This window comes from Ammospiza nelsoni, chromosome 11, assembly GCF_027579445.1.
Source record: "Ammospiza nelsoni isolate bAmmNel1 chromosome 11, bAmmNel1.pri, whole genome shotgun sequence".
Taxonomy (NCBI): Eukaryota; Metazoa; Chordata; class Aves; order Passeriformes; family Passerellidae; genus Ammospiza; species Ammospiza nelsoni.
Window position 1 is genome coordinate 693377 of NC_080643.1, and position 16932 is coordinate 710308.

A 16932-nucleotide genomic window follows, 5' to 3' on the forward strand; every position below is an offset into this window, starting at 1 on the left:
GCTGGATGTTATCCTGATCAGTCCCCAGATTTCAGGCCCCGGGTGTGCAATCCCCACTGAGCTGCTCCTGCACCCCAAGGCAAGGCAGTGTGTCAGGGCAGGTGGCCCTGGGAGCGGTGTGGCACTGGCATGGGGACAAACAGGGTCAGTCCTGGCACAGCTCTGCCCCATCGAGCACCTGGGGCTCCCTGCTGCCATCAAATGCACTTCAGAGCTGCACAGCACTCCTGGAGGGGCTCAGCTGCCTCGTGCAGGGGCTGCGCCAGGGCCACTGGGCTCTTTCCAGCAGTTCAGGTCTGTTCTGGATGGAGCTGCGTCTGTGCAGCCGTGAGTGACGCCTCAGCCAAGGCCAGAGAGGAGCAGTGGCTGCTCTGCCTCACCCCAGGCACCTCTCACGGGGGCTGAGCCACACCTGAGTCCCCAAGGAACGGAGCAGAAGTCAAGGGCAAACCTTTCCTTGCCTCCTCTTTGCCCCCAGCCACCTCCTCCATGAGAGCTCTCCCAGAACCAGCAGAACAGTAAAAAAAGAAGCATTGCACATGGTGAGCAGCGATTCCCACAGCAGTTTTATTGCCTGAAGATGGAAGAACGTGAACCCTAGAGGGAAGAACGTGCCAAAGTATGTAACATTTCTTCATCCTGCATGGAGCTAAAACTTCCCAAAAATCTTTAAAAATAGCTGCAGGGATGTTTGTTCAGGGCCTAAAGCTGGGCTGAGGAGGGTTTGAGATGTGACTTGGAAGTGGGGAGCAAAGGGTGGTGATGCTGGGGGCCTTCAGGGCTGCTGGACTGAGGGGGGACTGGGAGGGTTCCATGTTCTTCTCAGTATCCCACCTGCACTTTCATGTTCTGGATGTTCTCCTTGTAGGGAGCCTGAAAATGGGGACAGCCCTTGAGCTGTGCTGGTGAGCTGGTGACAAATGATGTCACTCATAGTACTGCTTTATTTTATAGAAATAATACTCTGAAATCTTCCTCCTAAAAGAAGAGGGAAGTTCTTGGTGGGTGTGTTCATTGCCGAGTGACCAACTCCTGAGCCTGCTGCTGGGACGAGGCCGGGCCGGCACCTGCGGGGGAACCTTCCCTCGGTGTCCTGCGACGGCAGCTCGGGCAGGGCAGGGCAGAGCTGGGGGTGAGCCCGCTCCGTGCTCCCTCCCTCCCTCCGCTCCGTGCCCGGGGCCGCCACACCGGGGGCTTTGGGCCGAGGGCTGATGGCCCCCGCCCGTCAGCGCAGCGCCGCTCCGCCGCTCCCCCTCGCGGCACCGCGCCGGAACCGGGGCTGCCCGGGGGAGAGGGGCTGCGGGGAACCGGGGCTGTCCGGGGGAGAGGGGCTGCGGGAAGCGGAGCTGCTCGGGGTAACGGGGCTGTCCGAACGGATAGGGGCTTCCCGAAAGCGGCTGCCGGGAAGCGGCGCTGCCCGAGAGGAGAGGGGCTGCCTGGAGGAGAGGGGCTGCGGGGAACCGGGGCTGCCTGGAGGAGAGGGGCTGCGGGGAACCGGGGCTGCCCGAGAGGGGCTGCGGGAAGCGGCGCCGCCGGCGGGGAGCGCGAACGGCCGCGCAGCGCGGAGGGCGCGGGGAAGATGCTGAGGCGGGTCCGGGCGCGGGGCAGAGGCCGCGGGCGGGCCCCGAGGGGCCGGGCCGGACCCGCCCCTGCCCGCCGCCCCCGCCGCTCGGCCGGCCCCCGCGCCGGGGCTGGAGCGGGGCAGCCGCCCGCGGAGACGCCGAGGGACCGGCCAGGGGACAGCGAGGAGCCGCCGGCCGGGACACGGGGACACGGACGGGCGGGCAGAGAGAGCGGCACGGCGGGGAGGGGACGGCAGGGGACACGGAGCGGGGCACACGGAGAGCAGCCGCGGAGCACTGAGAACCGGGGAGACGCGGAGAGAGCGGCGGGGACAGCCGGCTACCGCACAGGAACGCATCGCTAGGAGCTCTGCCCGCTCTCTGGCCTCACCCTGCCCCGGGCTCGATGCGGGCCGGCGCTGGCCATGGAGAAGCTGTACCTGGCGGGGAGCAGCACCTGGATCATCAACAGCTCCCTGGGGAACGGCAGCCTGCGGCTGGAGAACCTGAGCGCCGGCAAGAACAGCACCGCCGACCCCCTGAAGAGGAACGAGGACATGGCCAAGGTGGAGGTGACGGTCCTGTGCCTCATCCTGTTCCTCGCCCTGACCGGCAACCTGTGCGTGCTCCTGGCCATCCACACCACCCGCCACAAGCACTCCCGCATGTACTTCTTCATGAAGCACCTGAGCATCGCTGACCTGGTCGTGGCCATCTTCCAGGTGCTGCCCCAGCTCATCTGGGACATCACCTTCAGGTTCTACGGGCCAGACTTCCTGTGCCGCCTGATCAAGTACCTGCAGGTGGTGGGAATGTTCGCCTCCACCTACATGCTGCTGCTGATGTCCCTGGACCGCTGCTTGGCCATCTGTCAGCCGCTGAGGTCCCTGCACAGGAGGGCTGACCGGGTCTCTGTCCTCCTCACCTGGCTGCTGTGCCTGCTGGTCAGCATCCCTCAGATCCACATATTTTCTCTAAGGGATGTGGGGAACGGGGTTTATGACTGTTGGGCAGATTTCATCCAGCCCTGGGGACCGAAAGCCTACGTTACCTGGATCACCCTCATGGTCTATATCATCCCTGTGTTGATGCTGAGCATCTGCTACGGTTTAATCAGCTTCAAAATCTGGCAGAACGTGAAGCTGAAGACGGCTCACGGGCCCAGCGTGGGTCTGGGCTCAGGCTCCCGTGGCGGGGTGGTGTTTGCCAGGGTCAGCAGCACCAGGCTCATCTCGAAAGCCAAGATCCGGACAGTCAAAATGACCTTTATCATCGTGCTGGCCTTCATCGTGTGCTGGACTCCCTTCTTCTTCGTGCAGATGTGGTCTGTGTGGGACAGCAACGCCCCGCAGGAAGGTACAGCTCCTCTCCCTCGCCCTGCCGGCCCTGGGGGCTCCGCTCAGCCCCTGGGGACACCCGGGGAAGCTGCTCCGGGCCGGGCTGGGGGGTGGGAGGGAGACGGAGAGTCCTGAACAGAGAAAGCCCGGCAGGCAGCAGGGGCTGAGCCGCAGCTTCCTGGGCCAAGGGCTGCTGGAGCCCTGGCAAACTCCGGGGCACTGCGGCTCAGGGACTGGGCAGTGCTCAGGGCGGGGGCTGTCCCTGCGTGGCCACTGTCCCTGCACTGTGCCTGTCCCTGCACGGTGCCTGTCCCTGCACTGTGCCTGTCCCTGCACTGTGCCTGTCCCTGCGTGGCCACTGTCCCTGCACTGTGCCTGTCCCTGCACTGTGCCTGTCCCTGCACTGTGCCTGTCCCCGCACTGTGCCTGTCCCTGCACTGTGCCTGTCCCTGCACTGTGCCTGTCCCTGCACTGTGCCTGTCCCTGCATGGTGCCTGTCCCTGCACTGTGCCTGTCCCTGCACTGTGCCTGTCCCTGCACTGTGCCTGTCCCTGCGTGGCCACTGTCCCTGCACTGTGCCTGTCCCTGCACTGTGCCTGTCCCTGCACTGTGCCTGTCCCCGCACTGTGCCTGTCCCTGCACTGTGCCTGTCCCTGCACTGTGCCTGTCCCTGCATGGTGCCTGTCCCTGCATGGTGCCTGTCCCTGCACTGTGCCTGTCCCTGCACTGTGCCTGTCCCTGCGTGGCCACTGTCCCTGCACTGTGCCTGTCCCTGCACTGTGCCTGTCCCTGCACTGTGCCTGTCCCTGCACGGTGCCTGTCCCTGCACTGTGCCTGTCCCTGCGTGGCCACTGTCCCTGCACGGTGCCTGTCCCTGCACGGTGCCTGTCCCTGCACTGTGCCTGTCCCTGCACGGTGCCTGTCCCTGCACGGTGCCTGTCCCTGCACTGTGCCTGTCCCTGCACGGTGCCTGTCCCTGCACGGTGCCTGTCCCTGCACTGTGCCTGTCCCTGCGTGGCCACTGTCCCTGCACTGTGCCTGTCCCTGCACTGTGCCTGTCCCTGCACTGTGCCTGTCCCTGGGTGCTGCTCTGGGGTCCCTGGAGGTTCCCTGCCCACCCTGGGTGCTGGGACATGCTGCGGGCTGTGCGGGAGCTCAGGAGAAAGCAGCACAGCCTGAATTCCTCTCCTTTGTTCTATCGCTTCTTCCTCGCTGACTTTTTTCTTTCTGCTCTTGGCCTCTTCTCCCTCTTGTCTTGCTCCATCCACCTCGGCACTCTGCTGCTGTTATTTTATCTCTGACTGGAGCACGGCTCCTCTAGAAAAACCCTGATTTATGAGCGAAACCTTTTCCTAAAGACATGGTGTCACGGATTTACCATTTTTTATATTGGGCTGGCTGCTGTCATCCCTGAAGTTGCAGATAGAACAGAAAGTGTCCCCCTGCCTGGTGTGACACGGCTGGAGCTGTGCAGGTTTGCGCCAGACGGGAGAACCACGGGGGAGACCTTAAGGAAAAACTCTTCACGACTTTGTGAGATGGGAGAAGGGGCAGAAAAGCGCACCCAGGGATGAGAGCGCCTCGGGCAGACTGACCGGGCTCACCAGGAGTGCGCGGTGCCGGAGACCGAGGAGGAGCTGCTCCCTGGCGGCCCGGGCTGAGCGCTGCTGGCTCTGGGCAGCTCGCAGGGCAGGGCAGCTGAGCACAGGGCCCATCCCGCTGCACAGCCCTGGGCAAGCCCCGTGTCCCGCAGCCCCCGTGCCCCTCGGCTGCCCAGGGAGCCGGCCAGGCTTTGCCTCTCCTGCTTCTCTCTGCTCCATTTATTCCAGGAGAAGTGGAATGTGGCTCACGCACCTCCCTGGGCGCTCCAGGGGTTTTCCACCTGATTCAGGCTGGTCAAAACTTCCAGTTCCTGCATGGGCTCTGGGGTGAAGCAGCCCTCCTTGTGCTGTACTTTAATCTTGCAATTTTGAGGGCTGCCCCTCCCTTCCCGCACGCAGCCCTCGCCAGCATCCAAATCTCTGCTGCTTTGCTGGCCCTCGATGGACAGGATTTGTCCATCCCAATCCTTCTGGCTCGTGGGGAACCTTTCCCTTGCTCACCCTGTGCCGTAGGCCTTGCAGCACTTTTCCCTTTTCCCTTTTCCTTCCCCCTTTGCTTTCAGGCATGAGCGCTCTCCATCCCCTCGGGGCTGTGCCTCACTCCCCCTCGCTCTGTTCCTGTCTCCGGGCAGCCCGAGGCTGCGGCACAGCGTGGGAGCTCTGCCAGGGCCCTTGCTGGAGGCACGGCAGGAAAAGCCCGGGTGGATTCGGGTGTTGGGAGCCCCCGGCCCTTCCTTCCAGGCTCTCCTGCTCCTTTTGGCCGCCCGGAGGCACGAGGGGGTCAGCACAGTCAGATCTCTCTGCAGAGCACTGGGGCTTTGCCTGCAGCATTCCCACAGCCCTGCCCTGATCCGGGATCCCCTCCCTGTGCCCAGGCAGCCTGGTGGGTGCAGGAGAGGGGTGCCCCGTGCTGGGAAGGGAAGGCGGCTGTTCCTCCCCTCGCAGCTGCGTGGGCAGAGCAGGAGGAGGGCAGGGGGTCCCAGGGTGCCAGCGGCAATGGGGGCACGACTGCACCCCATGAGCTGCTCTGGGGTGACAGCAGGGATCCCCCTTAGGCGGCCACACACCCCAGAGCCTCTGTGAGGCGGGTGGGAACAGGTCATGATCCAGGTGCTGGTTTAAGCACTGGGTCCCCCCACAGGAGGCTCCTGCTGCACACACATCACAGGGAGCCCCTGCGGGACTCTGAGCTCGGGGTCAGAGCTGGCTCACGCACCTGTGAGGGCAAGAGCAGGGCTGTGAAGCACCACGGCTGTTCTGCCTTCCCCTCGGGGTCCCTTCCCCTCGGGGCAGGTGCTGCAGTCAGCGGTGGGAGCTGGGCACCCCTCGTCCCATCCCTCCTGTGCTGGGTGTTGGCAGCAGAGCCCTCCCAGCCCTGCACCCCTCCAGCAGGGCCTGGGGACAGGGGCCATCCCTGAGGGACACACTGGCACGGTCAGCACCCCTCGGGGTCTCCGGTGCTCCTGCCAGGAGGGGAGCAATCACCCTCCAGGCCTGCCCTGCAGTAAGCTCCTGAAATTCAATTTGCCTCCTGCAGAGAGGAAGAGCTGAGTCAGCCCTGGCTGGATATTTTCAAGCGGGTAGAAACACTGAGATGTATTTCAGGTCTTGTGCCTCAGCAATAACTTATTTTTTAGCATATACCTGAAATTAATTATTGTTGAAATATTAATGTTACTTGAAATTAATTATTAACTATTTTTTTAGAATATATTTGAAATTAAAAGTAATTGGAGCAGACACCACAAGAGCAGGAATTACGCATCCATTGGCTAAAGGTGAATTTGGACGGTAGCATTTATAGTCACATTTCTTCACTGGTCTGAAAGCTGCCAGTGGGTTTTTGCAGAGGCACGAAGGGGCCAGAACAGCCAAAGCAGCCGTGCTCATCCTCGCTGCTGGTGCGTCCTCTGGGAGCAGAGGGGCTGAGGAGGTGAGCTGGAGCACAGGGAGCAGCACAAAGGCTCCATCATCTCCACCTCATGGAGGGCACGTCTCCCCTTGTCCTGGTGCCATGGCAGATGCCAGCGCCACCATCCCCTTGTCACCAGACAGTGCTGATCCAGCTCCCAGGTGGGACAGTCGGTGCTTTGTGCTCTGGACACAGAGAGCAGCAGCCAGGACTTGATGTCCTGGCACTGCACTGCCACCATCCCCTGCCACCGGGGATGCCAGGCTCGCTGCTGTGGGAATGTCCTCCCTGGCACAGCCCTGTGTGGGGAGCATTCACTCGGGGGCAAGAAAGATCACTGGAGAGAGGTGTGGGCAGAGCGCCGTGCAGACGGCTCGGCCAGGGCCGGGCTGGCGCTCCCTTCCCCGCTCCGGGCACCCCGAGGCGTGCGGGCTGTGCCGGGGCTGCGGGGCAGTTCTGCCTCCTGAGCGGCTCCAGGGAATACTGGAGCGAGAGGGGAAACGCAGCTCTGGGGAGAAAATCCGAACCCCGAGGTTCTGAGAGCGCAGCCCTGGGGAGACAAACCGAACCGAACCCCGAGGGTCTGAGAGCGCAGCTCTGGGGAGACAAACCCGAACCGAACCCCGAGGGTCTGAGAACGCAGCTCTGGGGAGACAAACCCGAACCCCGAGGTTCTGAGAGCGCAGCTCTGGGGAGACAAACCGAACCCCGAGGGTCTGAGAGCGCAGCTCTGGGGAGACAAACCGAACCGAACCCCGAGGGTCTGAGAGCGCAGCCCTGGGGAGACAAACCGAACCGAACCCTGAGGGTCTGAGAGCGCAGCTCTGGGGAGAAAATCCGAACCCCGAGGGTCTGAGAGCGCAGCTCTGGGGAGAAAATCCGAACCTCGAGGTTCTGAGAGCGCAGCTCTGGGGAGAAAATCCGAACCTCGAGGTTCTGAGAGCGCAGCCCTGGGGAGACAAACCGAACCCCGAGGGTCTGAGAGCGCAGCTCTGGGGAGAAAATCCGAACCCCGAGGGTCTGAGAGCGCAGCTCTGGGGAGACAAACCGAACCCCGGGGCGCTGGAACTGAGACTCGCCCCCTCAGTCCCTCCGCTGCAGCAGCAGCTCTCAGTGCTGTTCCTGCGGGCTCTCCTTTCCCGGGGTGTCCCTGTGAGCTCTCCTTTCCCTGTGTCCCTGCAGGCTCAGCCCTGCCGGGGAGGGGTCTCGGGGTGCCTGGGCCGTGCCCTGACACCTTGAGCCAGCTCTCGTGCCTCTGTCTCGCAGCCTCCCCGTTCATCATCGCCATGCTCCTGGCCAGCCTCAACAGCTGCTGCAACCCCTGGATCTACATGCTCTACACCGGGCACCTCTTCCACGACCTGATGCGCCGCTTCCTCTGCTGCTCCACGCGCTACCTGAAGTCGCGGCCAGCCTGCGAGCTGAGCAAGAGGAGCAACTCCTCGTCCTTCGTCCTCAGCTGCAGGGCCACGAGCCAGAGGAGCTTCATGCAGCCGCCCACGACGTGAGGCCGCGGCCAGCCGGACCTTGTGCCTCTGCTCCGGTGCTTCCCTGGGGAGGCCGGGCCGGACAGAGGGGTCTGTATACAGGTGTATATATGGTGTAAGCATGTACAGAGGCCTTATTTAACTGAGACGGGAGTGGGTGAGGAGTTCTGTGTCCAGCTTTCAGTGCTGCCTGGGATTAGACAGCAGGAACCCGTTCCTGAGCCCCAGACCCTGACTTCAGTGGCTTGTGGATGCCACCAGGAGGGACAAAGGACACGGTGCAGCTGGGGCAGGTGTGATGGAAGCACAGGGAGATGGGTGGTGTCACCCCTGGTACGTGGCTGGGCACTGTCCCACTCTGCCTGCAGCAGGATCCCGCTCCGTGCTCTCAGCACAGGAGCCCTCGCTTCACTTGCAGCCTGTGGGGCAGAGGCAGCCCCGTCCCTGCAGCCCTGCAGCTCTGCAGCTCTGCGCCATGCCAGGCCTGCAGCCCTGCACCATGCCAGCCTGCACCAGGCCTGCCCTGCAGCTCTGAACCATGCTAGCCTGTACCATGCCAGCCCTGCAGCATGCCAGCCCTGCTCCCCCTGCCTGGGGCACAGACAAGGGCATTTCTGGGGTCAGCAGGGACCAGCCTCGAAGGGAGAGCGCAGTGGCCTGGCTGTCCCCAGCCCAGCTCTGTGCCCTGTACCCAGTGAGGCTGGGCAGGAGCCTGGGGCACGGCTGGGCCGGGATGCGGGCAGTGACCCTGGCCGTGTGTGCCCAGCAGCTCCTGCTCGGGGCTGCGCGGGATCCAGCAGACCCTGGCTCCCACAGGGACGCTCCTGCCGTGCCTCCCAGCCAGGCTCGGCCCTGGCTCACCGCAGGTCCAGCAAGCCTCCCAGCGCTCCGTGCCTGCGCTCGCTCCGTGGCACAGGGTGCACTCACGGCATGCATTTTTATTGTAAACAAATACTGTAAATAAAGTTTTCTGACTGCGGCTGGTGGAAGGCGGGGGGGGAGGCGCGGGGGGAGCTGGGCTGAGGGATTGCAGGGGATGGATGGAAAGCACCGAGAGCCCGCGGCCAGCCGTGCCCGCAGCCAGCCGTGCCCGCTGCCAGCCGTGCCCGCTGCCAGCCGTGCAGAGGGACCTGCCCCCAGCGGCACACAGCTGGCTGCGACACCGGCACTGCACGGGACATGGCTGGGGCTCTCAAAGAGCGATGTAATCTGGCCTTTCATGATGGGAATGAACATGAAAAATGCATTTAAATGTGTCCTTTATTTCTTCACTCTGGCCAGCAGGTCCATTTGCACCTTTCCCATCCTGACATTCCTTTGATTTATTTTTTTTTTTTGTGGGAGCTCCAAGTGAGCATAGCACATTTGCTGACTGGCTGAAATCCTCAGGACACCATGGAGCATTTTCTTCCCACGTTCACCTTCCTTCTCCTTGAGAGCCACTCACTCCTGCAGCAAACAAGGACGGAGGTGTGTCCCTTTCTGGAGAGTCCGAGCTGCATCCCCCTGCCGGGGAGGAGCGGGAGCTGTGGATGTAATTGGGACGGAGGCACGGAGAAGGGAGGGAGCTTTGGGACTCCCAGGGAATTCCCTCCAGCCCCGGCTGCAATTTCTGGAGGTGAATGGGGGTCAGGCAGGGCCGTGCCCCACGCCTGGAGGTGCTGCAGCCCAGAGGGGCCGTGGCTGAGCTCCTGCACTGGCCCCAGACTGTGGCAGGGGGTGGACAGTGAGAACAGCTGGGGAGTGCCCCAGTGAATGCTCTGCCAAAAGCTTTCCAGGAGGGCAAAATTGGAACAGAGGGGCTGACAGGTGAGCAGTGTGTGCCCAGGTGATAGCAGCCCAGGGAGCAATGTGGGGGGGACATCAGCATTTCAGGGTTTTTCAGGTTCAGGCAGTGAACTACTAGAACAGCAACAACAAGTAGTATAAGCCCATTATGGAATTGATTTTAATTATTTTTATTCTCACAAAAAATGAAGGTTTTTTTGAGACTTTCCCCCACCTCCCTATAATTACCTAAATATCTTTTTTTGTTTTTAATCACTCCATCCTCCTTGGGCCCTGATGTTGCTGGAGCTTGGGTACCATATTGCTATGGAATAACAGCAGTACACAATCCCAAGCCCTTGGAAGAGCTCCAGCAGAAAGCCTGGCTCTTTCTCGTCCTTGGCGTGGCACTAGAGGAGTCTTTGGCTCCAAGTCTTTGTTGGAATCCAAGGGGAAGGCACACATGGAGACAATTGAGAGCAGCCTCTGAACAAGGAGACCTCCTGGGCCCTGGTTCAGCAAAGCACTTAAGGCTGGAGCCAAAAGAGCTTTCAAGGGCCTCAAAGTGAAAGTGCAGCTCCGTGGAAGAGGGACCGAGCAGTTAATTGACAGTACAGGGGAGGAAACAGCTCTGAGCTGCACCTCACCCCTGGCTCCTCTTTCCCTGTGGCTGGAGCAGCAGGGTCCTGACAGAGGCTTCTGTGTCTGCTCTCCCTGTCCATCAGGGCGGAGGGACAGCCCTGGCCTGTGGGATGCACACCCCGTGTGCCTGGATGGGATGCACACCCTGGTAGCTGGATGGGATGCACACCTCGTGTGCCTGGATGGGATTCACACCTCCTGTGCCTGGATGGGATGCACACCCCGTGTGCCTGGGTGGGATGCACACCCCATGTGGCTGGATGGGATGCACACCCTGGTGGCTGGGTGGGATGCACACCCCGGTAGCTGGATGGGATGCACACCCCGTGTGGCTGGAGCTGACTGAACGCGTATCTCATGGAGATTGTCCTGGGAAGCCAAGCCAGGCTTTGCTCAGAGCCCAGCTTGTCTCTCAGTTGGGGTTCCCCAAGGCTCTGTGTCCCCCCTGGCCATGCTCAGGGCTGGCTCCCGCCGTGCTGTCCTGCCCTGGACCCTGCCCACGGCACTTAAGGGTGCTCCACAATTAATTACATAATTGAGCCTCGAGTGCCAGGGGCGGGTTTGCAGCTGGCCCAGGATCAGCTCACGCTCTGGGAGCAGACACAACATGTCATGCATGGCCTGCTCTGGCTCTCACAGCTTGGCTGAAATGCAAGTAGGCATGAAAAGCGTTTGGTTTAGCTATTCTATCCCTAAAAGCTTTGAGCAGCAGTTTAATGCAGAAGCTCCCACCACAGCAATTGTTTGTCACAAACAATAACTCCTGTGGGGGAGTTTCTGTCAGCACCAGCCCCAAGGGATGCAGCAGGGGCAGGCAGGCTTTGGGCGGGGGCCAGCAGCAGCTCTGCAGCCCCAGTGCTCGCCCAGCACCTGAGGACAGACAGCACATGGACAGACAGGGCTGTTCTCCAGGAGGGAGTCCCTGTCCCTCCCAGGAGCTCCGCGGGCCTGCAGGGCACAGGGACCCCTGGGCTGTTCCCTGGGCCACGATGGGCTCCCTTCTCCTGAGGCTTCTGGCTTTGGGTGGAGTAAGGAGCAGCCTGGCCTGTCTCCATGAGCAGAGAGCACCCCTGAGAGCCAGCTCTGCTGCGGGGCCCTGCCACGGGTTCCTGTGCCCCAGGGTCCCTGTGTGGGCCCCTCCCTGGACAGAGGTGTCCTTGGGCAGGTCCCTCACTGGACAGGGGTGTCCATGTCTGGGTTCCTCACAGGACAGGGGTGTCAATGTGCAGGTCCCTCACTGGACAGCAGTGTCCATGTCTGGGCTCCTCACAGGACAGGGGTGTCCGTGTGCAGGTTCCTCACTGGACAGGGGTGTCCGTGTCTGGGTCCCTCACTGGACTCTGTGTGCCCAAGGGCAGGCAGCCTGCACAGAGGGGGTTGTGTGAGGGTGTTGGGGCAGCTGCCAGCACCTAAGTCTCCTTCCGGACAGCAACTCGGACGTTGCTGCAGATCTTGGCGAGCGCCTCAAAGAGCGGGTCACAGAAGGTGTGGATGCACAGCGAGTAGATGCGGCTGACACACTGGATCTCGATCAGGTAGCTCTTGATGCAGGGCACCACGGCCCAGATGTGGCAGAAGGAGATGAGGGCGAAGAGGAAGCCCCAGAGGACGGCCAGGGGGATGCCCAGCAGGGCGGAGAGCAGCCGATAGCACCAGTACTTGCTGACGGTGAAGGTGGTGTAGCTGCTTTTCCAGACGCCGTCAAAGCTGTAGGTGCCCACGGGCTCAGCTATCACATCCTCAAAATCCACCTGGGGGAGAGCAGAGGACACACGGGAGGTCTGGGGGTCAGCAAAGGCCGTGATGTGAGTAGGAGGGGAGAGCAGATCCCAAACGAGGGGCCTGGGGACAGCGGGGACAGTGCTGGGCTGGGTCCCTGCAGCCCGGGCAGGGCCAGCCCTGCGGAGCTGGGAGAGGGCTCAGGGCTCCCAGCACTGCCCAGCCACAGCCTGTGGGCAGCAGGGGTGGCTCAGCCCCTGCCTGGGGCCCCAGCACGGGGGGGCACAGTCCCTGTCCCAGCCCCTGATCTGGGGAGTCAGGTGAGGCCACACAGGAGTCCCTGGAACAGGAGCTGTGCGTGGGAGTGTTGGCTGCACAGGCAGCCAGAGCCCATTCCTGCCCTTTTTTAGCATTCAGGGATGGGGCTGCCCACTCGGCAGGAAGGTGTTCATGCTAATAAAGACCCAGCACCCTCTGGATTTATGGATTATTTATTCATACCCATAGGATGAGGTGCTCAGTGCTGTCTATCCATGTTCCTCCTGGGGAAGGGAGCTGGGGCTCAGCCCTGCCCTCACCATTTGTGCAGGCACTGGGAGTGCCTCAGAGTGACACACACTCCCCAAAACTCCACTTGAGATCCCCTTGGGGTGTAACTCACTGCCAGGGAATATATGAGCTGAGCTATTTGTCTTGAAAACCAGCTCGGCCTCCCCCCAGCAGCTGATGTGTCTGTACATTCATGTTAAATAACAATATCCATTCTGCTTTTGGAAGCACTTGGATCACAAAATCACTCTGTGTCATCTTTAATTTCCTGGAGTGAGCAGGGGGTGCTGACAGAAGTATTGGCAATGAGGAGAAGCAGCCCTGAGAGCTGGCCCTGAGGTGCCATCAGCAGCCTCTAGGAAGCCCAGGTGTGCTGGGGACTGCCCCAGGTTAGTGCTCAACTGCCTGACGAGCTCATCAGGGACCAATTGATGCAGGGAGCAGTGGGATATAAAAGCAGGGGCTCTGCACCATTGCTCCTTCTGCTGCCATCACACTGGGAGTGGGCCTGGAGAGCAGTGGGGGCTCAGGCTGAGTCTGGATCCTGCTGGAGGTGCTCGGGGAGAAGCACGTGCAGGTACTGTTCCTTTATAGAACCATGGAACCCTTTGTGCTGGGAGAGCCTCACCCAGTGAGCCAGGCCCTGCTCTGGTGCTGTGCTTGGAGGGGTTTGTGACAGGCTCTGTGGGCAGTGCCACTTCTGTGACCTGATCCCAAATTCTGGCTGCTGCTCTGTGGTGCTCAGATGCTTATCCCGGGCCAGGTGAGCCCTCCCTCCTGCGGGCACTGCAGCTCCTGCTGCCTGGGCCTCAGAGCCCTCCTGCTGCCATGCCCGGTGCTGGGATGGGACAGAGACAGAGCAGGGTGAGCTGTGCCCCTGCCCGGGCTGCCTCTGCCCTCCCTCCGCAGCCCTCCTGGGCTATTTTAAGGTGGAGGAATGCTGGGCTGAGCTCTGAATGCTGAGCTCTGAGTGCTGGAGCAGCAGCATGGCCACGGGAGTGGGTGAGCCTGGAAGGCCTCGTCAGGCTTTGGAGAGTCTGGAGTGGGAAAGGCAGGGAGGGGCTGGTGGGGCCCTGGCATGGCTGGGACACTGCTGGCACTGTCACCCAGGAGTGGCTGCTGCTGCTCCCAGGCTGGGGAGCCCCAAAGCGTGGGCTGAGGGCTCTGCTCGTCCCTGGTGCCACGGCAGACGGGGCTCCCCTGGCCTGGCACGTCTCCAGCCCCAGGCCAGGGCAGTGGGATGCACTGCAGGCAGTGGCACGGATGCTGGAGGTGATGCTGAGGTGCCAGGAGCTGTCAGGGCAGGTCTCACAGTGCCAGCAGGGAGCCCAGCAATGGCTCTCACTGTCACAGCTCATCCTGTTTGACCACACCATGGCTGCAGCTGTAATGGTGCTTTCATGCCCAAACTGAGGTTTGTGTTTCAGCAGTGCTGGCAAGGTCACAGCCTGTAACAAAGCCTGTGAGAGCAGCTCTGTGCCCTCTGTCCCTTCTGCTGTGACAGTCACAAACATGGTTTTAACAAAACGCTTTCACCTCCTCCTGTCCTCCTGTTCTCATTTGGGCTGGAATTATCTTTGCTAACAGAGACAAATTTTGTTTGCAGTTCTAAGGGAGTCTAGAGAAAGCCCAAGAGTTAGAATGGGAATTCCTCTTGGTCAGAAATGAGGGAGGGAGCTGGGGGTGCTGCACCTCTGGGCTGCCCTGGGGAGAGCAATCTTCCACAAACATGCCAACACACCTCAAACAACAGGCACTGACACTGGGGTGCCTCCAAGGCCAGCAGCCTTTTCCCAATATCCCCTTAAATTGGTAATATTTAATTTCTGTGTTATTTTTGGCTGCCAGCTTGCTGGTGCAAAGGAAGGATCTCCATAAATTTTCAAGCCACAATGAAACTGGAGAGCCCATTCAAGGGATGGGAAATGTGGCATTAACTGGAGCCAGGCACGCACCCGGCCGGCAGGGCTGTCACCTCCCCGGCCCTGGGGACAGCCCTATGGGGCCACACGGACCAGGAGCGCGGGCAGGGGCTGAGGGCAGCCCAGCACCACCCCGAGGTGTGCCCCCAAACGCCGATTGCTGCTGCTGCTGGGGCACGGCCCTACCTTCACCACGTCCTCGTTGATGTGCTTGGGGTCTCTGTTGACCAGGTCGATCTCCTTGGTGTGCTGGTCCTTGATGATGATCCGCTCCTCCAGCTCGCGGTGCTCCTCGGCCATGGCTGGGCGGGACTGGGCAGCGCTGGGGACAGCGACAGGGACAGGGACAGGAGGCGCTGGCCCCGCCCGCAGCAGCTGCCCGTGCCCCTGGCACTGCTCCAGGCTAAAATTAATGTCCTGGCTGCCGAGGTGTCCCTTAAAGGGGCTTTTCTGGGCCGCCCCCGTGCTGCCACCTCAGGGGGATGGCATGTGTGTGGGCGGCTGGTGGCCTTTGAGCCAGGGCAGGGTGGGTGTGCAGCCCCCAGCCCAGCTGCGCTGGTAGGATCTTATCCTTGTGTGGGAGAAACAATGCCCGAATTGGGGCAAAAGTCCTCAAAAGACTAAAAGAACTTTGTGAATCTGTAAATGAAGCAGGTGGGGGATTCAGGAATTGTGTCTGCAAATATCCCCTGGAGATGCCACCCTGTCCTGGGCTGGCCAGAGCTCCTCAGGGGCTGTTCAGAGCCCAGGAGAAGGCCTGTGGTGCCAGCCTGGGTTCCTCAGCTTCCACCTTCTCACCCATGGAAACTTGAGGAAATCCAAGACCAACCCACAGAACCACAGTGGTTGGAATATCTCCTCCAGGGTTGCTTGGTTAATATTTATGTAACCAGTGCTGTACTTTGCTAATCCTCCTCAGTGTCTCCTGTGAGCTCCTGCCTTTCTGATCTGAGGATTTGTTTAAAAGTGATGGTTTTGTGAAAAAAGCCCTTTACAAAAATGGGGCAGCAAGGGGACCGGCAGGTCCCAGGGGAGGCTGGAGGTGCCTAGGCAGGTGCTGGGTGTGGAGGTGCCCCTGCAGAGCCCCGGGCATGGCTGGCACTGCAGGGCAGCGATTGTGCGCCCCGGTGTCCCGGCCCGTTCTGCTGTCCCCGTTCTGGTGTCCCGGCCCGGTGTCCCGGCACCGCACACCCAGGCGGCGGCAGCGGCAGGTGGCGAATGTCTCCTTCCCTCCCGCAGCCGGCAGAGGCACGGGAAGGGTCCTGGCACTGTCGCTGCTATAAATAAATGCATTTCCGAGTACTTCAGGCTGCGGACACGGGGTGAGAGCAGAGGGGCACACACACGGGGCAAGGGAGGGCAGGGGACGCTGCTCAGCGCTGCTCTGCCCCGTCTGCTGCACAGATCTGCCCCGCATGGATGCCATCGGAGGTTTTTCACTGAAATGCAAACCCTCCGTTGTCAGAACATTTATTAAGAATCCTGGTGACACGTCTCCTCTGCAGGAGCAGGCAGTGAGCGCTGCCCCAAGCCTGAGCAGCCTCCTGGGTGCTCTCAGGGCAGCACTGCTCGTGGGAGCACATTGTCAGGTCTGGGCAGGTTGTAGGACTGGGGCTGGGGGCCTGGAAGCCTGCTAGAAGTCAGATAAATAACCTGCCCCTAGGACCCAGCAAGCAAAATGGATTTACTTTTCTTGAGCCGAGAAGAATAAAGCAGAAATAAAGCTCACTGAGATCAAAGCTCCTGTGGAAATGAGCAGACCAGAACTGCAGTGAAGGAATAGTAAAGAAGGAGAAATTGGCAGTGTGGCTTTCTTCCCTGTCAGCATCACTGAGGGCTCCAGCCTGGCTGGATCTGTGCCAGAGCCCTGGGCGAAAGCCTTGCCTTGGGCAGTGCCCTGGCCCTGTGAGGGGCAGGGGGCTCTTGTTCTTGGGTGGCCCCTCAGCCCTCCAGGACTGGTGGTACAGAGGCTGCTGAGGGCAGGGTTGCGTTGGCATCAACCCTGCAGAGGCAGAGGAAATCAGGGCTGGCAAATAGGAGTTTGAGCAGAAGCTCTGTCATGTTTAATATCAATTAAAATTAAATTTCAGAGAGGAAGTACAGAAGAAGGGTGATTTATCATTCAAGCTGTTGTCCTAGATTGTTTCCATACAAGGAGTCTTGCCCTTTAAAGCAGAGAGAAAGTCTATGAATATCAGATTCCTGCCCCCGTGATACACAACCACCCATCTCGGCATCCTGGTCTCGCTGTAAGAGCTGGGGATCCTGGTGGGATGCTGGGGCTGGTGGTGCTGCCTCTCAGCAGGGATGAGCCCATGGGGCAGGGTCTGGGCTCTCCTTGTGGAAGTCCTTCTTTATTTGCTCTTTTTTCTGAGTTCTTTATTTTCTCTGAAGCCCCACAGTGTAGGCCAGCTGTGACACCCCTTGAGGCTGC

The 16932-nt window shown here is 60.9% G+C and overlaps 2 protein-coding genes across 2 annotated transcripts; one reads left to right on the forward strand and one right to left on the reverse strand.

The window, feature by feature from the left end:
* Positions 1–1903: 1903 nt before the first annotated feature.
* On the forward strand, positions 1904–8014 carry OXTR (oxytocin receptor). The gene is made up of 2 exons (XM_059480312.1): positions 1904–2918; positions 7679–8014. The coding sequence occupies exons 1-2, from the start codon at positions 1988–1990 to the stop codon at positions 7918–7920; spliced, it is 1173 nt and encodes a 390-aa protein (XP_059336295.1). The 5' UTR covers positions 1904–1987; the 3' UTR covers positions 7921–8014.
* A 1827-nt stretch (positions 8015–9841) lies between these two features.
* CAV3 (caveolin 3) lies at positions 9842–14798 on the reverse strand. Its single transcript, XM_059480198.1, has 2 exons — positions 14685–14798; positions 9842–12059 (listed from the first exon to the last, which is right to left on the reverse strand). Exons 1-2 carry the CDS (start codon positions 14796–14798, stop codon positions 11718–11720), a joined length of 456 nt encoding a protein of 151 aa, XP_059336181.1. The 3' UTR covers positions 9842–11717.
* Between the last annotated feature and the right edge of the window lie 2134 nt (positions 14799–16932).